The sequence below is a fragment of the Myxocyprinus asiaticus genome, chromosome 34 (genome assembly GCF_019703515.2).
Source record: "Myxocyprinus asiaticus isolate MX2 ecotype Aquarium Trade chromosome 34, UBuf_Myxa_2, whole genome shotgun sequence".
NCBI classification, from domain to species: domain Eukaryota; kingdom Metazoa; phylum Chordata; class Actinopteri; order Cypriniformes; family Catostomidae; genus Myxocyprinus; species Myxocyprinus asiaticus.
In genome coordinates, this window is record NC_059377.1 from 35,192,337 (window position 1) to 35,216,849 (window position 24,513).

General features: G+C 41.0%; 1 protein-coding gene across 1 annotated transcript in view; it reads right to left on the reverse strand.

Annotated features, from left to right (window-relative positions):
• Nucleotides 1-24,513, reverse strand: part of ash1l (ash1 (absent, small, or homeotic)-like (Drosophila)) — a 57,045-nt gene that overhangs the window by 25,460 nt on the left and 7,072 nt on the right. Inside the window, exons 3-12 of the mRNA XM_051671731.1 lie at nucleotides 22,151-22,944; nucleotides 15,128-19,445; nucleotides 8,368-9,097; nucleotides 4,957-5,130; nucleotides 4,770-4,864; nucleotides 3,735-3,808; nucleotides 3,224-3,269; nucleotides 2,426-2,534; nucleotides 2,115-2,321; nucleotides 1,433-1,579 (exon numbers count right to left, since the gene is read on the reverse strand). Of these exons, the coding sequence (XP_051527691.1) occupies nucleotides 1,433-1,579; nucleotides 2,115-2,321; nucleotides 2,426-2,534; nucleotides 3,224-3,269; nucleotides 3,735-3,808; nucleotides 4,770-4,864; nucleotides 4,957-5,130; nucleotides 8,368-9,097; nucleotides 15,128-19,445; nucleotides 22,151-22,729 (6,479 nt within the window). The 5' untranslated portion in view covers nucleotides 22,730-22,944. The remainder of the gene's footprint in view (nucleotides 1-1,432; nucleotides 1,580-2,114; nucleotides 2,322-2,425; nucleotides 2,535-3,223; nucleotides 3,270-3,734; nucleotides 3,809-4,769; nucleotides 4,865-4,956; nucleotides 5,131-8,367; nucleotides 9,098-15,127; nucleotides 19,446-22,150; nucleotides 22,945-24,513) is intronic.

Consider the following 24,513-nt stretch of genomic DNA (forward strand, 5'->3'; position numbering starts at 1 on the left):
AAGATGGAAAAGGATATAAAAAGATATCCAAAGCCTTGAAAATGCCAGTCAGTACTGTTCAATCACTTATTAAGAAGTGGAAAATTCGGGGATCTCTTGATACCAAGCCAAGGTCAGGTAGACCAAGAAAGATTTCAGCCACAACTGCCAGAAGAATTGTTCGGGATACAAAGAAAAACCCACAGGTAACCTCAGGAGAAATACAGGCTGCTCTGGAAAAAGATGGTGTGGTTGTTTCAAGGAGCACAATACGAAGACACTTGAACAAAAATGAGCTGCATGGTCGAGTTGCCAGAAAGAAGCCTTTACTGTGGCAATGCCACAAAAAAGCCTGGTTACAATATGCCTGACAACACCTTGACACGCCTTTGGAATGACGAGACCAAAATAGAGCTTTATGGTCACAACCATAAGCGCTATGTTTGGAGAGGGGTCAACAAGGCTTATAGTGAAAAGAATACCATCCCCACTGTGAAGCATGGTGGTGGCTCATTGATGTTTTGGGGGTGTGTGAGCTCTAAAGGCACGGGGAATCTTATGAAAATTGATGGCAAGATGAATGCAGCATGTTATCAGAAAATACTGGCAGACAATTTGCATTCTTCTGCACGAAAGCTGCGGATGGGACGCTCTTGGACTTTCCAGCACGACAGTGACCCTAAGCACAAGGCCAAGTTGACCCTCCAGTGGTTACAGCTGAAAAAGTTGAAGGTTCTGGAGTGCAGTTTTTACTGTCAAAAACGCAGTCTCAGTGTGGACGGAAGGCCAAAACGTAGAAATGAAAGACAAAAGCCTCGAAATGAATAGGACCAAAGCCATCAGTATGTCAGGCAACATTAAGAATCATGGACTTGCCATTAAACAGCTAGGCTGAGTCCTACGCATTATGCAATAAGGTAGAATGAGGACCATTTGGCACAGATGTGTGTGCATGTGTGTTCTAACACCGAACCACTGGGCAGCACAGCTGTGTACCCCATCCTCCAACACAAGCTACAGTTAATCGCTCTTCTGTGACAAGATAGATGATCCGCCACCATCCAGCGGACAAGTACCCTCTAGTGTGTGAGTGTATGTGTGTGTGAGTGAGTCAGAAAGAGCAAAAAGTAGCCAGAGAGAAAGAGAAATGGAAAAAAACTAAATTATCTGTAGACTATTTGTGACACCAGGAATGTCAAAAGGTATCCAGTCAAATACTAAAATAAAACCCCTTCCCCCTCTTAATTATTGAACATAACCATGGATTGTTCATAATGAAACACTATCTGATGTTCTCAGGATAAAGTCATTGCTTATTCAGTGTTTGTGATTCTCCACGTCGCCAGTGACTCACCGTTAAAAATGACCTTTCTGTTTCTGTACTCATCGCTAACTGATGGGATTTTATTGGCTTACTTCATCAGTGACTCATCAGTGGTCTCAATTCACTTACCATTTCTGCATCTCACAGTTGGGTTCGCAACTGTGGTTGATGAAGCGGGCCTCGTTTCCCATGCGGTAGCTGTCGATGACCATACCACTGTCCAGATTCAAACAGTATTGGCCGCTGTGGGAGAAGTACTGCTCCATCATGCGACTCCTAAACACGTGAAGAGACTAGTTGAATGTTCTGTTAAATTTTTGGAAAAACATTTCCAAAAATGCCATCTCAAACCCAAACAAGATAAAAAAGACTTAATTAAAGTAACAAAAACAATTGAAATCTCTGAAAAAGTATCTGTCAAAATGTAAAATGTCCACAGATGCTTTTAAACTTTGAAAGTACTCTTTGGGTTGGAGGTGAAACTCTCCCAATGAGGCGCTAAACGTGAAAGAATAAAGCATGCCATGTTTTTAGTTTTTGTCTTAACCAGCTCCAACAACCACAAGCAATGCACGACAGGACAATTTGTTGGTCGCTAGGTTTCTATATCTGTTGTGTCACCCTCGGTAGCCCTGCCCACAGTAAAATCTCACTGGTCTAAATTCCTGCTCCACATCCACATATGTTCTGATTGGTTGTGATTTAATGAGGAAAAATTACTTTTTTTATTATGCCTGATTAGGACAGTGACACAAGGGTGGCCAATGGAAAAATGTGAACTGACTATACAAGTTGTGTTTGAGCCTCTTACCTAAACTCCTGTTCGCTGACCACCTCTCCCAGGTACTCGATGATGAATTGGCCAGAACGTAGGGGTTCCTTGGTGCGGATGCCCCAGCCCTTCCCCTCCGCCCGGAAGCGCTCGAGACACTGCACCCACTCGTGCCTCTGGATATGTTGGTTATCACACTGATCACCACATGGACACGTACTCTGAGAACACTCGGCAAAGATCATCCTGAGAGAGATAGGAAAGCAATAGGATCAACTTTATGAACTATAACTGCATCAGTCGGTAAGCAGAAGAGTAGATATAAGCCTCTTTGGTATTTAAGCTTTTACCTGTTTAGGCAGTCGTCCTGACAGCCCATATCAGTGCGGTCTTCAGGCGGCCTGCAGTTACAGGTAGTGGCTTCATAGCCAGAAAGAGGCTTCACATCCACATAAACATCTAAAAAGTAACATATGAATGGGATATAACTCTTCAACATTGGAAGATACAATCACATATGCAAAAAGAAAATACACAATACACACAAAAAATGATATCTTATTTGGCACAAATTCTAAGGCAGCACCGGCAGCAAAGTATCATTCTCAGTTAAGAGCTCAGCGAAAAAATTTATCCAAGTTATCAAGAAAATGTTGATAATAAATATATTTATTTTTGATTAAATCCTCACAAGTATCAATAAACATTAATCCCACTGAATTAAAGAGCTATTTTACCATTTATTCTTATGTGTTTTTTATGTATATATTTGTGCTTAACTTTGCAACATAGTAATACCAAACTCTACTGGAATAAATTAATGCAAGTAGCAGTGATGCAAGTGAGTGATGGATAAAAGAGTTGATGCCTATGTAGAGTGTTCCAATCAGTCACTAATGAGGTCCTATGTTAGGATGCTGCATTACAAGGTAGCTTTCTATACAGACAGTAGACAGCGAAGCAGTTCACTAGGTTTTGAAATGGAGTCACTGTGTTTACAAAAACAAGAGAACAGAGTAGCCAAAAAGGAATCAACAACCCTCAATACTCCTGTCAAATGAGTATATTTTTGGAAACGCATGCATGTACAGCATTACAGCTCTCGTGACCATGCAGGTAGTGATTTAGACTAATGCAAATCTTCTTACTGGATCTGATCTTCTTGTAGAGAGGCACATCAGGTCTCTTGTATAGCTAAAAAAAAATAAAAATATGCTTTTGTCAGCTAAAAACAGTTGAATGCAAGACATTCAGAAAGATAATGCTTATCCCATACTGTTGCTGTTATGAAAACCAAGTTGCAGCCAAGTTTTCTTTTCTTTAAAGGGCTAGTTTAGCCTGAGAATGAAAATTCTGTCTGTTCAAAATTACTTTCTTCTGTGGAACACAAATGGAGATGTTAGGCAGAATGACAGCCTCAGTCACCATTCACTTTCATAGTATGTAAAACCAATGCATTGAAAGTAAATGGTGACTGAGGCTAACATACTACTTAACATTTCCTTTTGTGTTATACAGACGAAAAAAATATAGGTGTAGAACAACACAAGGTTGAGTAATGACTTTCATTTTTGGGTGAGTTACCCCTTTAACCTCCCCAAAAAGTAAATAAAAAATGCAGCTATCCAGTAAATGAAAGATTTGGTTCTAAAAAACTACCTGATCATGCTTCCAAAGCCACAGGATGTCATAAGGCAGCTGGAAATCGACGCGTTTCTGTCTCAAGTATTTCCCTGGACAAACACAGAAGACAAATTGCAGTTATTAATTCAATCTCTTTATCCTTTAACTTGAGGCTGCACTATTTCAATATTGAATCAACTAATCACCTCATAACTCAAACCGTAACTACTCAGCCTGATAGCCCATGAGGACATACATAAGTCCACCTTATTCATGGAAATAATAGTTTGTTAGAATCTATGTATAATGATTCGCTGTAATGTTAAAAGCTGAATGTTACATCTAATTGTCAAACAAACTGCAATTATATTTTATGCTCTATTAATTGAGGCACGAGGCTGTCATGACACGTAAAAATTTGTATGCTAACACAGTGTCCTAAACAGGTGCAATGCAATATGTTTCTAGTAAAAGTTAGTTTATTGTAAAAAAATTTATATCGATTTTATTGTATTTAGTTATTTTCCGTCAACACTGAATGCGATACTGCTGTGTGATGTGACAATAAGAGCCCATCAGAACATGTGCGATGTTCAATATACAGCTATGTGGAGCAGGATTTTGGACCATTTTTATGTCCGTCTGCGCTGTATTTAAATTGTTTTTCTATGTAAGCATGCGGTAGACAGATGTCTATGACTGTTGCAGCACGTCTTGTCTCTTTTTTCCAGTGTCTCGCACAGGAACGCAGGGTTTCTTAGATATGGTGTAAGGTTAAAAAGAACTTAATATGTTGAAAAACGCGTCGAGACACTTGCGTTCTGTTCTATTCCCTGCGAAGCTTCTAGATTTTTTTTTTTTTTTTGCACAACAACGCATTGAACAGCCCCTAAGCGATCAACCAAATGCCCTGCCACTCGAAGCTGGCCGTGGTCATGGCTTGTTAGTACAGAAACTCAGATTTACATGGAAGAGAAAGCTTATATCACTTGTCGCTGTATCATGTTGTGCCTAGTTAGGACATGGTGCAAAAGGTCATGATTGCAAGCTATATTTACCAGACAGACTTACCAACATGAATGGGAGCAGGAAGAAGGCCATATTCATGTTCACCTGGAGTGTATTCCAACTTCTCCTTTTTTAACTGTAGCAGCTGACTGCGAGGACTGATGGGGAGAAAGAGAGATTAAGTTTATTTACCTGGGACACACATTTTATATAAAGTCCTATTGCTGAACAGTATTGCTTTTCTCCTTACTCATCAGTCTTGTAAACATCAGAGTAAAGCCCTGCTTTCTGGAACTTCTTTTTGGGTGGCCTAGCAGCTCTCTTTTCCCGTTGGCTGGTCACTGATGTGTTTGGGGCTTGTTTTAGTGAAGTGGGGGCTGTGCAATCTGGGGTGGACTGGCCATCAGGTTTTCCCTCCAGTGCACTGCCAAGTAAAAAACATTAATTTACTATGAGAGTGAGAGTTCTGTGACTTTAAAATCAACAAGAAACAGCATCTACAACCCATTTCACTTTAGCAATATGACATTTTTCCTGGGAATTAATTGGAACATGAACAGTTTACAGTCAAATGGTTTTTGGTGGGGATGCGAAGAATGAAGGTCAAGTTCACCCTTGAGAACATCTTGACATGTCCCAGTGGTACTGTAGTATAATGGTGCCACCACACATTATATTCTGATGCTTTTTTCAAATCTGTCTTTTTTTTTTTTTCTGTTACTACCATAACTTGTATTACAGTGCATCCAGAAAGTATTCACAGCGCTTCACTTTTTCCACATTTTGTTATGTTACAGCCTTATTCCAAAATGGATTAAATTCATTATTTTCCTCAACATTCTACAAACAATACCCCATAATGACAACATGAAAGTAGTTTGTTTGAAATCTTTTAACTTATTAAAACTAAAAAACGAGAAAAAAAAAAAAAAAAAGAAAATCACATGTACATAAGTATTCACAGCCTTTGCTCAATACTTTGTTGAAGCACCTTTGGCACCAATTACAGCCTCAAGTCTTTTTGAGTATGATGCTACAAGCTTGGCACACCTATTTTTGGGCAGTTTCTCCCATTCTTCTTTGCAGGACCTCTCAAGCTCCATCAGGTTGGATGGGGAGCGTCGGTGCACAGCCATTTTCAGATCTCTCTAGAGATGTTCAATCGGGTTCAAGTCTGGGCTCTAGCTAGGCCACTCAAGGACATTCACAGAGTTGTCCCGTAGCCACTCCTTTGTTATCTTGGCTGTGTGCTTAGGGTCTTTGTCCTGTTGGAAGATGAACCTTCACCCCAGTCTGCGGTCCAGAGCGCTCTGGAGCAGGTTTTCATCAAGGATGTCTCTGTACATTGCTGCATTCATCTTTCCCTCGATACTGACTAGTCTCCCAGTTCCTGCCGCTGAAAAACATCCCCACAGCATGATGCTGCCACCACCATGCTTCACTGTAGGGATGGTATTGGCCAGGTGATGAGCGGTGCCTGGTTTCCTCCAGACATGACGCTTGCCATTCAGGCCAAAGAGTTCAACCTTTGTTTCATCAGACCAGAGAATTTTGTTTCTCATGGTCTGAGAGTCCTTCAGGTGCCTTTTGGCAAACTCCAGGTGGGCTGTCATGTGCCTTTTACTGAGGAGTGGCTTCCGTCTGGCCACTCTACCATACAGGCCTGATTGGTGGAGTGCTGCAGAGATGGCTGTTCTTCTGGAAGGTTCTCCTCTCTCCACAGAGAAATGCTGGAGCTCTGTCAGAGTGACCATCGGGTTCTTGGTCACCTCCCTGACTAAGGCCCTTCTCCCCTGATCGCTCAGTTTGGCCGGGCGGCCAACTCTAGGAAGAGTCCTGGTGGTTCCAAACTTCTTCCATTTACGGATGATGGAGGACACTGTGCTCATTGGGACCTTCAATGCTGCAGAAATTTTTCTGTACCCTTCCCCAGATCTGTGCCTCGATACAATCCTGTCTCGGAGGTCTACAGACAATTCCTTGGACTTCATGGCTTGGTTTGTGCTCTGACATGCACTGTTAACTGTGGGACCTTATATAGACAGGTGTGTGCCTTTCCAAATCATGTCCAATTAACTGAATTTACCACAGGTGGACTCCAATCAATTTGTAGACACATCTCAAAGATGATCAGTGGAAACAGGATGCACCTGAGCTCAATTTTGAGTGTCATGGCAAAGGCTGTGAATACTTATGTACATGTTATTTTTTTTTCCGTGTTTTATTTTTAATAAATTTGCAAAGATTTTAAACAAACTACTTTCACGCTGTCATTATGGGGTATTGTTTGTAGAATTTTGAGGAAAATAATGAATTTAATCCATTTTGGAATAAGGCTGTAACATAACAAAATGTGGAAAAAGTGAAGCGCTGTGAATACTTTCCGGATGCACTGTAAATTAACCAACATTGAATTACTGCATTAAATATTTGCAACATTTTTGGCAAGATAAGACAAACATGTTTTATAGGGATGTTCCGATACCATTTTTTGGAGAACGAGTACGAGTACCGATACTTTTTTTAGTACTCGCTGAAACCGAGTCCGATACCTGTCTTTTTTTTCTGAACTCAATATAAGCAGTTTATTTAAATTTGTGTTTAAATAAATAAATTAAAAATGTAATCAAATGGAAGTATAACAATTAATTTTCAACATGAAATTGTATTATTTTTATCAACTGAAGTGATTCTATACAGAAACACTTCAAAATAAAAGCACAATCCTAAATACAACATTGGAGTTATTTTTGTCAAATAAAGTGCTGCATTATAGAGCATCACAGATGTGAGATATTGCTTAAATATAATAGTTACTATTAATTTATTATTAGTAGTAGTAGTAGTATAACAGTGAATATTACATAATTATATAATAGTGATCTATTTCTGTTATACTTTTTTCATTTAAATTAAGCTTTTAATATGAAGTGTTTCTGTGTTGTTAGACCAAGGAGCTCCCAATCCAGAAAAGCAGGTCACTACGTGAATAGTCTGTGTATGACTCGTGCTAAAAAGTGAATTAGCACTCTGACTGCTGTCATCTGCTACAAACAGAGCATGCAATGCTCATAATAGTGTTTTCCGTGTATGACCCAAGTATCTCTAAAGGTATGAGCAGTTTGTGTCTCTATGCCTGCACAACACCAGCTCCGCTCAACACATTCACAAGCACTCACATTTAAAACACTGCACATGCAAACGATCTATTTATCTCATTAAATCGCAGCTTTTGCTGTAAAATAATCTCACTAGGACATGATGTGATTTTAATATGTGTGCTGAATGTTTACGTAATGACATTCGTACGTCAGATTGTATCATTTTTTGGTATCGGAGCATTTTTATGAGTACGAGTACAAGTATATGAGTGCGGTATCGGACCCGATTCCGATACCAGTATCGGTGCATCCCTAATATTTTATGTTTCTTTGGAACAATCTTCATTGATGAATCATGCACAAATATACATTTATTTGGAAAAGTAAACAGGGTCAATTTCATGTTGACTTTAAAAATGCTTCATGAACCATTTGCAATCAGCTTGTATGCTCATTTGTGTTCACTTATGTTGGGAAAATTAACTGCACAATAGATCTTGATATATTGTGAAAAACATGAATTTGTTTAACGCAATAACTTGTAAGTAATAAAAGCATACCTGGGAAAACAATGCATTTCTTTCTGCATCAACCATCCCTTTCCACCTTCTGTTGTAGCTTTTGGCATAATTTCCTCCTCTCTAGCTGCTGACCGCTCTTCCTCTTCTACCTCTTCTTCTCTCTCTTCCTCTGGTTCCTCTTCTTCCTCGTTACCTCCATCTGTCTCTCTCTCCCAACATTTTCGCTTACGTCCCTTTCTGCGATGGCTCTGTACCACCGACTCAATGGCGTCAACCACAGTGTCTTCCTCCCACAGCAAACCTTCTCTGTGCCTGTCAGGTGCCAGATGACTCTCTGGTTCAGATGGTTGTGGTGGAGGTGATGGAGGAGGTGAGGGCAGTGGATGTTTGCGGGGACGCCCTGGACCCCGTTTTTTCACCACATTGTTTCCTGTGCGTGCTTGTCTCTGGAGCCTCTTTGCACGGAGGATCTTGTTGACATGGTGCAGGTTGTTTTTGTGAGGGGGGTTGGCTAAACGATGGGAGTGGTGAGAAGGGGAGGAGTCAAAGCATGCAGGCTGGGAGGAGCATGTTGAGGGACTAGCCTGGTGGCTGGAGGGGCGAAGAGGTGCCCCGCTTCCAGGCTGGTCAAGAGTGCAATGAGAGAGGCAAGAGGAAGAGTGAGACAGGGATAGAGGAGGATGGTGGTAAAGGTGGTGTCGATGGGGACCATCAGAAACCTCAGACACACTGGATTGGCCACCACGATTCTGGGTGCCAGATACATTCCCTATGAGACAAAAAAATAAATAAATACAGAGGGTTGAGTGGCTGTCTTCGATAGTGGCTTGATAATTACTTATTCTGCATTCATAGAAATAATACTGCCCTACAAAAGGCCAAATGCAGCAAGTACAACAACACTTGACACTGAGAAAAATCAGAGACTATTTTACCCCGAGACGGAGCACTGGTATTAAAATGAATAGGAAAAATGGGAATGCCCAATATGGCGGATGTTAAAAAGGAAGTCCCACCTTGCAGGTAAAAGAGCAAATCACCTCGTATATACAGATACAGTCAGTTAACTCGAGAACGCGCATGCGCATTAGCTGGACCAGCCTGAAAAATAGTGTTTTTTAGCGTGATTCAAGTTAAAGATGCACAATTTATGCCATTGCTGACAAGATTTTACTGCTGATTTGAAATAGTTGTGTATTTATCATAATCTTCACCAAACATTTTGGAGATTACGTTCTTTCACCATTCAAGTAGCCGTACTTTTATGCCGCTTGTAATCATAGAAAATAGCTGCCCGGGAGCGTTCCAAAGATGGCTGCTGAGTGGGCTGACTTGAATTGAAACAGACTTTGGAAAAATAGCCTCAAAGTTACTTTGCTTTAGCATGGATTTTGTAGTTAATGCAATTTCCATTGCATTTCCAACATACACTGCCTGGCCCCAAAAAAGTTGCATACTCTGATATTTAGTTGGACCGCCTTTAGCTTTGATTACGCCGTGCATTCTTCATGGCATTGTTTCGACAACCTTATGCAATGTCACAACATTTATTTCCATCCAGAGTTGCATTAATATTTGGCCAAGATCTTGTATTGATGACGGGAGAGTCGAATCGCTCTGCAAAGTCTTCTCCAGCACATCCCAGAGACTTTCTATGGAGTTAAGGTCAGAGCTCTGTGGTGGCCAATTCATGTGTGAAAATGATTCCTCATGCTCCCTGAACCACTCTTCACAATTTGAGCCCAATGAATCTTGTAATTGTCATTCTTTTCCACGACCACGGGATACGTCTTCCGACATGGTTGTTTAAGAAATGAGAAGCTACACACTGCATCAGTTAGGGTTAAAAGAATTGTTGCTAGCTGAAACATATTAATCACTGCAATAATGATCCAGTCATAGACTCTTAAGTATCTGCTTATTTAAATCCAAACGGCGACTCTGTTTTTGGCCAGGCAGTTTAGTTAAGCCAAATTAATCAGGAAAGTTTAGAGAAACAAATAAAATAAAAACAAAACAGCCTGTGTAATGTATTTACTGCCCTATTTGGTTTGCTTTTGACACTGAGCAACATTTAATGCAGATAACAGCATCTTGAAACTGACTTACAATCAGAGGTTGCACTAGAAAGAATCTTTATCTTTCACTCTGATGAACTGAGTTGTAAAATTTCCATCATGGTCTATTTTTATCAGTCATCGTATTTTCCTGAATATAAGTCACGTTTTTTTTTTTTTTTTCCATCATCTGAAAGGTCCTACAATTTATAATCCAAAGCGAGTTATTTACATAATTTATACTTAATTGATGTTGGCCGGTCAAACACATGAACAGCAAAACAAATATGCTTACACACAAACAGATTAATTCAGGTCACAGAGATGGTAGTAGCACTTTAAAGTAGCCTATTTTTGCCTTTACAAAGTACTTTATGTTTAAATATTCTGTCCCATCATAACATTATTGATCTAACAATCTCCTCACATGCCCACAAAATCATCACACTCGTAATAAAAACATTCAGTCAGTGAACCGGATAAATAGCACATAGCAAAGAGGGTTGCAAATATCAGAAATATCCACAGATAGATGCTAATAAATGAATAGAATACAACAAGTGTATTGTTTTACTCAGACTAAAAGCTGTTTATTTGTATAAAGCATAGAGTTAAATATGTTACAAACAGATGTGGCTTATTTGTCGCATTTTTTTCATGAAGCATAAACAGAATATGAAAAACTGTTACACACGATTACCTAAAGCAGCTGCTCCTGATTAAAAGGCCAAATACTGCGTGATGCGTAGATCCTGAAGTAATCTTTTTCACAGAGCACGTCTTGATATCCGAGCGGCTGAAGGTTCCTAGTGCCTGCCGCATGCAACCTCTGTCAGTGCCACTTATGCATCTTTTATTTCCTCTCAACAACACGATTTTGACCAGACTTTATTTCCGGAAAATACGGCACTTGTTTTCCTTTTATAAATACTGTGACTACATTCAAGGGAGTAGCATCCTTTATAATAGTATATACATGACAGCTGATTTGTAATAGATTTTTGATTCCACAAATTTGAGTCAAACACAAACTAATGCACTAGGTTTAAATTAGGGCTGCAACTTACGCTTATTTTGATAATAGATTAATCTTTGATTATTTCTTCGATTAATTGGATAAAAAATAAATTTATTTCCTGTATTTTATTATTTATATATATATTTTTAAATAGAAATGATAAAGGGCGTAAGGATTTGGCTCGATTTATTGAATTCATGATGTCATGAATCATGAAAAGTTTTAATTTATTAGTAGTATTATTATTACTTTCAGTACATATGCAAAACAGTTCCTTTCATTACTTGTAAAACTTTGTAGAACAAAAGATACTGTTCATTAAAGAGTCAAATGATTCATCAGAATGGAGTGGGACAAAAAAAAAAAAAAAAAAAAAACAGTAGTGGGCAATGGTGACACCAGAATAGAAATATTAACAATTCTGCCCAGCTGAAAAAAATCATAATTATGTTAGATACATATGCTTGTACACTGTCACTGATTACATACATTTTAAGTATTTTAAATTAATACTGTAGATTTTAAAATAGTATTGTCACTGATTAAATTTTTCTAAACTATTATTTTCAAAAAATATGTGTATGTTTATCCAGTAAAATAATGTTTGCCATGGTATAAATTTACTGGTGAAATCAGGCATTACATTTGGCATTATCAGGAGGACTATCAAATATCAGGACCCTTAGCAATTTTATACATTATATTCAGCATTATATACAGTACAGTCATCTGTAAACGCAGTGCAGATTCACTCTCACGTTGAAAAGTCTCATCCCGGTGCTCATTGTATTACATGCACTTACATGATGAGAAACGATTTAAAACACTTTTAACCACACACTTTGACCTCTGAGACATCAGCGTGACATCAATGAAAGCTGCACAATTTATTACATTGAAACTGAAAGCGTGGTATGATGTTGCACAAGTTTAATCAAAGTTATTGCGCTCCCTTTCTCCATTGCGATCAGTTTAATTGACATGGATGCATGCGTGCTCACTTATTCAGTGAAGTTTAACGGAGACTCGCATGTGGTAAAAACAAACAGTTTTGCGAAATATGTGGAACGACGTTTTCCATTATGGATAATAACCGATTTTATCGATTAGTTGTTGCAGCCCTAGTTTAAATAGTTTTCTTGTTTCTTTTTTATCGGTCAAAATGATGGAAAGCATTTCTTGGAATTCATTTCTCAAAAACGATGACGTATTTGTTGTCATGTGACGCAGTCACGTGACCCATTCAACCCAAAACAATCAAGATGGCGGCCCATGTTGTAGTGGTGGTGTTGTTCCTGCTATCCACTTTAGTAGCGTTTTTTTTTAAGATAAATGTTACTTTGTTCAACTTTCATATTGCATTCCTTCAAAGGCAACGGAAAGTTTACTTGGAATTTCTGTCCGGCGGCTGAACACGAGGACAACTGTGTGTCAGAGTATACATGGAAATGATGCAAAGCGACGCTTACATTCTTTTTTCCTTGCTTGTGCAGTAAGAGGATTTTAGCATTTTCAGATGTTTCAGTGTGGATTAGCAACTTTTGGAAAACTTTTGAAAATGGCAGTGTGGACAGAGAGTGTTTCAAAAAGAAATGCAGTTTTCAAATTTATCAGGATTAATGTGGATGTCATCTAAGTGACAGAATCAGGACTGGGGCATCAATTATAAAATTACTAATCAACACCTTATCTATAATCCAATTTATCCATTTATCTCCTGATCTCCTAATAGACAAATTCTGAAGAAGCAGAAAATAACTGTCTTACAGATTCAGCAAAAACTGCAGCTACCCAGACGTGTGTTTGTGTGTGCAGGGCCCCATTAGCTCTGTTTCCTCTATTCTCCATTATGCCTTTAATTAACTTACTCACAGCCTAACTCCATTTCAACACAGTCTAGTCTTTTATGTTCTATTCATCTTATCCTTCCATCAGTCAAAGATCCATCCTTCCACATCTTTCTATTTCATCATCACAATTCCTCTTTCTTAACTATTTTATCACTCTCTTTGTCTAATTCTACAGGATTTTTTACCAGTTTTATTTAGGGGTGCAGGATATATTGGCAGCCGAAATATTATTGGCAGATAACAGATAAAATCTAAATATTATTATTGCACTGATAGTGGAATTACCACCAATATTTTTGGCAATAAACTGCTACGGTTCATTTGCTTGCGGCTGAGAATCTCTGACTGCTTGCGGCTTCTCTCCTTCAAGCAGGCACTCTAAAGCAGCAGTGCCTTGAACTAACCCTCACAGAGTGACGTGAGGTGGCTTAAAACACTAGCTTGTGAGTGAAACTAATGTACTTGTTGAATTTTACGAGTTGAGACTTTTCCACCGTTATGACTCTTGGCTTGAGGTATCATGTCCATAGCACAACTGGTGCAGGAGAATTACACACCGAAATGTATTACTTAGGGCTCGAGATTTGGGCTTCAATTCATCTACTAGAACCTCCTTCCAATCACATCTTATTTACTGCCTTATTCGCATTTTACTTTGACATTCCCTTTTACTTCTAGCATTTAATCCTTCTTTTACTCATTCTCATCAGTTTCGCTCCTTCTCATGCCGCTACAGTGAATTATTGGTGCAGTCAATGACCGCTGGTTGACCTCATGTCCTGAGCTCTAATCCTGGATTACATACTACACTTTGCCGTCTCACTGGGGACCCACTATGTGTGAGCACATATAGACAAATACACTGTCCTTCCATCTAAGCTTGACTGAGAAGCTGTTGTTAAAAAAAAAAAAGTGGTCCATTTCACCTGATTTAGCCCTGTAACATCTGAGCAGGTGTGTGTGTGTGTGTGTTTATGTGAGATTAAGGAATATGTAAGGAATCTAAAGTAAAAAACATACAAAAAAACAACTGATGCTATTGGCCTTGAAGTGCAATGACAAATATTTTGCAAAGCCATTTCTCTTTTTTGCTGTTGCAATTTAAAAGGAATGTGGGAGGTATTACGTATCGAAGGACCTTTATTCTTTTGAATCTTTAAAAATTTTAGGATCTTTAAAAGGAATAGCTGACTCAAAAAAAGAATTCTGTCATCATTTACTCACCCTCATGTTGTTCCAATCCCATATGACTTTCTTTTGATGTTGAACACAAAAGTAGATGTTTGGCAGAATTGTCTTCCACAGAAGAAAGTCATACAGGTTTCGAACAACATGAGTTAATGATGACAGAACTTTCATTTTTGGGTGAACTATTCCTTTAACAAAAAGTAGCAGATTTAACAATTCCTGTGTCAGCCACTTTAAACCACTGGTCATGCAAAATGCTTTGTATGATGGCTTGACCCTGAAATCAATACAGAACACTGACTGGAAGCACTGGAGACTAATCATAAATTTGTGGCATGCACTGAAGCAAGTGACATTCAATCAAATTTCAGCACAGAATTATGGAGGACGCTGAGGTAAAGCTATATTTGGCAAGCGACTACACTTCACAGAATTCATTCTGTAACCTTCACAATGGCAAACTAAATTTGGGTCACCTCAGGAGGCTCAAGCACAGATTTGCATTGAGCTGCTTGAGAACAAAATGTTTTAAAAATGCAAAGGGCATTACTTTAAACCGAGCATGGTTGTACTGCATTGCGTATGCACTTTGATTACTGATAACTAGTTCATTACAATCAAGTGGTCAATCACTTTTCAATAAGCTTTTAATTATCAGCATTAGTCCATAAGATTTTTACACTTACCCAACTCTCTTCTCTCTGCAGATGTGGAACGATCCCTTCTTATTGTCCGGTCCAACCGCAGTAGGCTGGGACTCTCTGATGTTCCACCTTTTTTGCCACGACTCCCCCTGAAGGAGTTACGAGTTAGTGCAGATGCAAACAAGTTGGTGTGGTGGCTGGTCTCTGCCTCTTCAAGGAGGGAAGTGGCATCTTCCTCTTCACTTTCTGAGCACTCCAATTGAGTTTGTGCATGTCCTTCAGAGAATGTACCAGACCCAGAAAGGGACTGGTTTCTAGATAGTTTGGAGTAATCAGTATCAGAACTTCCAATCCTGAACCAGGAGTCGACAGGATGATGCCCCCGGCTCCCGCTACCCAAAGACAACCTTGAAGGCCCAAGACAAGACATTGAGGCCTCCTTTCGCTTGTACCGTTCTGCAGAAGATGTGGAGGAAGAAGAAGGGGAGTTGGCAGAAGCAGCAGTTGTCTGTTTGTTAGCACTGGAGTCTGCTGAGCCATCTCGACCATACCGGCAGCGCTGGAGAGACTCTACACTACCTGTTCCACTTCCTCGCTCCCCTCTTCCTGCCCCTAAACCCTCACCTCCTATATTTCTACCTCCTCCACCACCTATAACTCCACCCCCATCATCACCCTCCTCTTCTCCACAGCGATCACGGTGCTTATGCCTATGCTTGTGTTTGTGGTGCCAGCCGAATGAAAGCTCGGATGACATCGCAGGGTAGAGTAATGATGAACGACCCCCACTTAAATACTCCTGCCTAAGCAGCTTATGTTTCTTCTTATGAAATTTGGAGGGGTTAAGAAGCAGATGAGGCGGGTGATGATGATGAACATAAGAAGGTGGTGGTGGTGGAGGAAAGGAGGGTGAATGCACATGGTGCGATGGGCCAGAGTGGGGAGCCTGATGGTGGGGGTACAGGGCACTTGCTGGTGAATATCCTCGATAGTAGCCAAGTCCCAGTGGGGCAGATGAGTATGGGACACCATAAGAGGGGTGATAGAAACCTCCACTGGAGAGGGGAAAGCCTAAGCCAGGTACAAAAGGTACCTCTGATAAAGATTCTCTGAGCTTAGGTGGCCGCCCTCGTTTTTTCTTAAGGTCAGGCTTACGGACATAATGAAGTGAATCACATGGGTAGGCTGGGTGGGGTGAATAATATCCACTAAAATTAATCCTGAAAATGGTGGGCAAGAGGTCTCTATGCAGATAGTGATGGGGTGGTGGATTGGTTCCACCTCCGAGACTGCTGCTGGCCCTAGCACTACCCAAACCAGACCCACGACCCATGCCTGCTGCCCCAGAACCCTGACCCAAGCTACTACCCAGACGGAGAGCAGGTGTGCGATGAGCAATTCGTACATCGCTGAGCTGCACACAGATCTCATCCAGCTCAGCCAGAAAGTCTGGGTCTTGCCTCCGTGAACGAAGCTGAAGGTACTTCTTCTTGCGTTTACGTTTTTGTCTTTTCAGTTTATCATAACTTGGGCAGCCATGTCCACGACGCTTGCACTTATGCTTGTGCTTTTCTTTATGTCCAACCAGTGCAGAAGATGGGGCAGCTGGGTGTGGTCTTCTTGGGTCAGGTGATGCTCTAGCTCCAAGTGGGGAGGGTGTAGGTGAGGGACGTTCCAAGAGAACTGAAGATGAGTGCCTCCTCCTACCTCTGGAGGGGAGTCCCATTCCTACTCCTACTGATGGCCCTATGACACCAGGCATTAGGAGTCCACTTGCCATTCCCTGTGGGACCCCTACACCAGCTAAGCCACTGGCACTACCTGCCTTTTCCCCACGGTCTGAAGTGCTGTTGTTGTCTGTTCCAATGCCACTGTCACTGGGTACTGTCTCTTCACTTTGTGATTCACTGACTGGGGAAGGTGTGGCTTCCTTTAGCTCACTTAGAGGAGCAGGGGACGTGGGCAACAGTGGCCTTGGAGGAGAAAATTTTCGATAATGGTAGTGCTGCCGGTAGTGGTGGTGGTGATGGTGGTAGCCTCGGCAAGAAGACTTCTTCTGAGATGGGTGTGCTGATGTGGAGCTTCCTACTGTGCGAGCAGAGGGGGCTGAAAAAGTTGGTGGGGGAAAGGAGAATGAGTGGTGGCCCTGATGGGAATGGCTGCAGTTTGGGTGGGATGTGAAGTGCACTGAACCAGGCTCAACAAAACTAGCATCACTAATGGGACTTTGGCCCCCACTTGACTGTGAGAGTGATGGGGAAGGAAACACCTCAGATTGGATCAACTGGTGTTGCTGGTTTTGTAAGGCCTGTGACTGGTGAAGATGGTGTGGGGAGGATGTGTTTGGGGACAAAAAAGGTTCAGGAGGGGGTGTAGGGGCACCTGTGGAGGGATTGGCGGATGCTTTTGGCTTACGACCCCTCCTTTTACCCATATATATTGTCCCCTTTTTGCTAACATTGATCTGGGGGCCTAATTTACCCCCAAATGTAGCAGCAAGTGATGAAAGAGACTGCGGTGTAGCAGCCACAGGCACTGGCATTCCACAGCTTCTGGAGCCATCCTGCTCTGGCCCTGAATTTGGCCCAAGCAGTATCTGATTGAGGAACCGATTCCTTTTCACGGTCTTCATTTTATTGATTTTGCCTATAATCGACTTCATGATGAGCTGCCCATTGCCTTTTTTACGAAAAGTTTTGTCACCAACTGAAGCATCCCCTGACTCAGGAGCAAGAGTTGGAGGCTGAGTTTCTTGTGGAAGGGTTGGAGGTAAACGTTTAGGACGCCCTCGCTTTCTTGGCATGGGTTTAGGTGGATTCAAGTCCACTTCAGGTTGCAAAACAGGGGGATCCTGCTCTTCTTTTGACTTAAGCATGGTGAACACTTTTGAGGGGACCAGTTTGTTTGGGGGACGGCCTTGTGCAGGTGCATCTAACCGAGGCATTTTGGACTTGGGACGTCCCCTCTTCTTCAGTGGAGATGCAAAAAGTTCTGTAACAACAGGGGGTACACGATTAGCATTAGGAGGCCGTCCCACAGGCCGACGAATAGGGGATGAGGGGGCAAGACCTAAAGGCAAAAGTGCAGTGGGTGTCTGATGGTTAGAAGCAGCTTCTTGTAATGGTTTCTGGGTGCGACTGACCACCTTAGTCCAGCGAGGTCGTCGTCCTCGCCGCTTCTTAAGGGGCTTAGAATCCTGTTCGGCTGGTGACGCGGGAGATATAGCCCCAGTGTCATCACAGAGTGGAGGTGGGCTCCTGCTGGCACCATAAGAGTTAGAAGGTGAACTAGTGCATTTGGAGGACTCTGGGCTTAAGCTCTTACCCCTCTCACCTCGGAGAGCTGACAGAGAACATCTTTCTTTAGCATCCTGCTTCCCTAGAATAGCCGGAGTGGAGCCCTTACTTAAATCTCTAGGACTGTCCATGTCTTTGTCACGCTCTTTGTCTTTCTCAGAAAACTCCTCTATTTGGGAGGGGCTTGCTCTAGGCCGTGATCCTAGGGAGCCTGGCAAACCAATGTGACCACCAGCATTTCCTATCCTCTCCATGGAGGAGGATGAAGATGAGGAAGTAGGTAAAGAAAGAGAAGGTATGGAGGAAGAATGAGATGGGCAATGCCCAAGACGAGACAGAGATTTAATTCCATTGGTGGAACTGTTGTCAGTGCTATAGTTTATGGTTGTTGTCAAACGACTACTGCTATGAGACAGTGCAGTACTAGTGGTGGTGGTTGTGCTGCTGTTGCTACTAGTAACTCCTTTTGAAAGTCCATCAGATTCCTCTTTTCTAGAGGTCACAGATATTTTCTCCAGGATACTGTCTTTGTTTTTGGACCCATAAGGGCGACCTGGGGGCCGTGAGACAGGTGGTGGTGGGGCAAGGTGCCCTGCCCTGGAATAGGTGTTCCTATTGGCCATAGCCCGTTCTGGGCGCTGCAGATTAGAAATCAAGGGAGGTGAGCTACTTTGTGCTGGAGCTGGTGACACCTTCCGAGCTTTCGGTTTAGGGCACTTTGAAGGCGGGCATGTAGCTATGAGCTGAGCAAGTTTCTCTGTGACTGTAGGAGCACCCCAGGCTGGCACCCCTCTTTCTTGTTCCTTCTGCCCATCAGCATAATTGCACTGAGGAGTTTTTGGGATCCCGTCCGTTTTGGGGTCCTGTGGTGATGCTGCAGTTGGGGATTTTGTTGGTGGCAATACGGCAGGGGCAGAGTTGCTTTGTGGAACGTGGCTTTTCTTTCCAGAGGAGTGTGATTTGCTTTCTGTCACAGGGCGATGAAGGTTAAGGGGTCTCTCTGAAGAGGCGACAGATTTTACATCAGCCTTTCCCTCTGACTTACAGGCAAGTTTTGGAGGCCCCTAAATGTAAAGAAGAAAATATGGTTTATGAGCCACAGCTACATTATAACATACCGTTAAAGCGATAGCTCACCCAAAAAATCATAAATTACTCGTTCTTCCTTTGGAACACAAAAGGAGATGATTGGCAGTTAGCCTCAGTTATCATTCACTCTTATTCCATAGACCAGGGGTCGGCAACCTATGGCATGCGTGCCAGCATTGGCACGCGGAGGGGTAATCACTGGCATGCCAGCAACAGGGAGAGAGGAGTAGACTATTTTATTTAGATGAAATTCTACACCTGCATTCCAATCTACATCTTGATGTAATCCTTCCTCATGATCACGCATAATGTTTTCATGAGCTGAATTGGAGACTAAACAAAAAGTTAAAATGTGACGAGACTGCAGTATACCCAACAGACTCATGCAGTGCGTACAACTCATTCGCACATCACGAGCCGGCAGCGCTTCACGTTTGGTTAATCACGCGAGAAACGCGCCCACTTTGCTTCGGTCAGGCTACGAGGATGACAGCCTACATTCCGTGTTTCATTTGTTTGTTTTTGCTTTCATAACAGCACATAATGTAATAAGGAAAAGACCACTATTAATCCTTGAGATTTCCAACCCAGCATCAGGTACACCCTCCTAAAACCAGTCACACTCATAATTACATTAAAAGATTAAAAGAGAAAACATAAAAATCTAATCTAGAGTCTAATCAAAATATAAATTAAACCTAGAAATATATTTTTAGGATTTTGGAGGTGCGATTCACTGAAAATGGCTAAATAGTTGATTGGCGCATCACAAGCCGATGGCTTTCAAGCGTAGTGTGAGTCTCGTCACAATTTAATAGTGTTTAGTCTCCCATTCAGTTGATGAAAACACGCTGCATGATCATGAGGAAGGATTACATCAAGATGTAGATTAGAATGCAGGTGCGAAAAACTTCATACAAGTAAAACAGCCTGCTCCACTCTCGCTGTTGATTGCGTGCTAGTAATTACCCCTATGTGATTTTGAAAAAAGCAATATGACATAATATAAAAAACATTTAAGATTGCACAACATTTCGTGATCAGTAATCAAATAAGCAAATTTGTGACATTAACTGTAACTCATTTTGTACAAAAGGACAGGTTTGCTTTCATTAAAGCATTTAAGATGCTCTGTGAAAATTCACATGCAGGATCATGATAACATCATAATCATCGGGTTTTCACTCAAGCTGTTATGCTGATAATATCATTTGTAATAAAAAATAAATAAATAAACGATTCAATTAGAAAAATGCTAAATAGAAACATTTTCACAAGTGGACTCAAACTTTGGAAAATCACATACATGCACATATATATACAGCTCTGGAAAAAATTAAGAGACCACTCCAAATGCATTACGTCGGCACGTAAACGTCAGCACAGCCATTAACTAGGAAAATAAAAAATGGCACTCCATGTCAAAAAGGTTGCCGACCCTGCTATAGACAAAAGATGTAATGAAAGTGAATGGTAACTGAGGCTAGCATTCTGCTTAACATCTCCTTTTGAGTTTCATGGGAAAAGAAAGTCATATGGATTAAGAACAACACGAGGGTGAGTAAATTAAAATTATAAGCAGTATAAGGAACACACGCATTGGAAAATTTTCTGAATTCTACCTTTTCTACAAATTATACATTTATTACATATTAAAAAAGATCTTTTTCCATAGAGAAAATTAGGAAAAGTAAAACTGAATAGACTAAGATTAAGAGAATGTGAGAAGATTTGCAAAGCTTGTTTATCTGATGAAACCACATAATGGAAAGTGGTGTGTGAGGGATCCTTGAGATTTTGTCTTTCCCATTCAGTCATGTCACTGTTGGTTTTCCATTTTTAAACAGACACTGGGACTGGACACTTGTTATGTAATTCCCTCTAGTCTCTTTATTCACAACTGTTAAAGGGATAGTTCACCCAAAAATAAAAATTCTCTCATTATTAATTTACCCTGATGCCATCCCAGTTGTGTATGACTGTCTTTTTTTTAGCAGAACACAAATGAAGATTTTTAGAAGATAGAGCTCTGACAGGTCCTTATAATGGATGTACACGGGTGCCAGCACTTTGATTGTCCAAAAGTAATATTTAGACAGCAATAAAGTAATCCATGTGACTCCAGTCAATCAATGAATGTCTTCTTAAGCAAATCAATAGGTTTATGTAAGAAACAAGTAGATAATTAAAAAGTTTTTAAATTTAAACTCAGATGCAGTTTGAAATGTCCGAACTCTTGCGTGATGTTCATTCTTCTGTTAATAAGCGCAGCTTCCAAATTCTCGCGTGAACTCACCAACGCGCTTACCTCACGCTTTGAGTCAGCTGCTGGAAGGAAGCGCTTTTTATAAGTTAATAACCTTTTAATTATAGATTTATTTTTTACACAAACATATCGATATGATTTAGAAGACATTCATTGATCGACTGAAGTCGTGTGGATTACTTTATTGCTGCCTAAATGTGACTTTTGGACTTCAAAATGCTGGCACCCGTGTACATCCATCCAAGGACCTGACAGAGCTCTATCTTTTGTGTTCTGCTGAAGAAAGACAGTCATTAACATCTGGGATGGCATCAGGGTAAGTGAATAATGAGATAATTTTCATTTTTGGGTGAACTATTTCTTTAAGACATTTAAGAAATACTGCGTATGCGTTTTCAAGTTAAGGAAGCTTACCTTTTTTGCTGGAGCACTCCCATTCACAGAAGTGACTGGGCTGGTGGAAACGGGAGGAGGAAGAGAAGGTGCAGGAGAGATAGCAGCAGAAGTGCCAGATGATACAGGGGCTCCTCGGTTGACAGAGGGGCTTTTCTCTCCTTCTTTTCCACGAGGTGGGCTAGAGGTGTTGCTGCTTCCATCACTGGGTCCACCCCCACGATTAGTACGTCCTCCGCCTCTGCCTCCACTATGCCTTACAGTGGCTCGGAAGGCTGGCCGACAGACATAGTTCTCCAGGATCTTAGGAGGCTTCTTCATGCGTTTGGCCTGCAGGCCTATCTTAAGTTTGACATTGCCCTCTGAGTAACTGGTTTCTTTGACCGAGAACTGTGGAGGCTGTGGCTGCTGCTGGTCACTAGTCCCACTTTCAGCACCACAAATATCAGTCTGCATCCCATCTCTTGGATTCTCTCGTTTCTTTTTCTCCTCTTCATCATCCTTCTTTCCTCCTACTCCCTCTTTCTCACGTTCTGTTGGGGGGGCATTGGCAGGGAGGGGGGGTGGCGTGGTAGCCCCCCCCTGTGTCCTCTGATCCATTTGTGATTTGTGGAACAAGGGGGGCTTGAGTGGGGCAGGATGTTCTCACTAGTGTGTATAGTTGCTTACAGAGTGACTGTGAAGATGTAAAGTAGGAAGAAGAAAGTGGAATAAAGGGGAAGGGGGAGGGGGGTATAGCAGAGGTTGGGAAAATATCCTTGGTGGGTTGAAGCAATATTGTCCCTTCCAAAGCGTCCAGCCCTCTCACCTTCAAACTGTGGAGATAAAGACAGAGGATGGGGGTGTTAAGATCGAAAGACTAATTAGCTACACTTCTGAGACAGCCTTAACCTTTATTTTAATTATTAACACAGTATGGCCTTGCAAACATGGATCACTACCACCACAAATAGGACTTTGAATGATTTACCTAAGGGCACACAAAGGCTAGATGCCTAAATGTATCATAAAAACAGTCAAATAACATACTGTGCTATTTGAAAATCACTAATGAACATCCAAACCCTGCAGAGGTGTTTGAATATCGATGGCACTTTCAATGACTACACTGTTGATATGTTAATGAAGCTGAAGTCCTATGTGGCAAAACAGAATGTTGTGAAATACCTGTCTGAAAGACACAGCTCCATCAGGGAACTTGGGAGATTCTGATCCTTCATGAACCAACTACGCAACTCAACAAAGAATACAATTTTGTAAATCAAAAACGCTGTATATTCAGTTAACAAAAAATAGTGTGGAGACTAGGCCTGTCACAATTATTAAATAACCGTCTGATCGCGGTTATTTGATCTAACTGTGGTAATTTTAGACAACCGCGATTATTGGGCATTCAAATTCCAATCACATTTGAATGACCAAATTAGGGAATTTTGAGCGATTATACTGTATAAATGCCATGAACGTTTGTGTGTCATTCAGCTGAACTCAGAGTCCGAGCGTCACTGAGCCGCACCACCGAGGTCAACCAGCTCCTGTCCTGAAGAGCGTGTGAAGCGCTCTGATGCACACGATGTCAGCAGAGGCTCACGCAAAACTCCCGCTTAAATATAAACGAACAAGTATAAACTGTGATAGTGAATGCTAAGCGTTTGTGTAATGGCAGATGTTTTTGGTTCATACACACTGTGTTAATGACACGCAGTGACAGAGGAGGAGACGCATGTTTACTCTATTTCTGTGGAGTGATAAAATGATGAAATGAAATCTCATAGGTTTTGCTTCATGACAAACAAGGGCCGTGGGTTTAATCAGAGCATTAAAATAACGTGTGAAAGTGAAGAAATTATCAAAGAAATTTTTAACTATTGCATAATATAATAAAAATATATCTATAAATTATATTGCCTTTCTGTACATATTTTATATATTGTTATCTTAACTTATATGCATCATTACAGCTTTTGAGGAAAATGCTCTCAGTTATATGGTTTCTTCTTATAAATGTTTGATTTGAAGAATCATAATTTGCCTTGCTAACAGTTTGGAAATGTATTGGGGTGGGTCTAAATGGTTCACTCAAAACAAACAGAGGAATATTCTTAGTGCCACAGAGACACAGTGTTTACAGTTTTCAAGAAAATTAACCTATGAATGGCTTACATATAGTTGTCTCTAAGGTGGGATAGGAGAAAGTATGTATTTTAACACTGAAAAAGTTACATCAGCTTTAAATTTCTGTCTGTTCCTCATACAAAGCTATCGTACGACATCAAAAGACTAGCAATTTATAGAGCACAAGTCATATTGACTACTTTATGGTGCTTTTTTGTCACTTTCAGAGCCTTACAGCCCAATACTCATTATGAAAATAAGCACTCTGG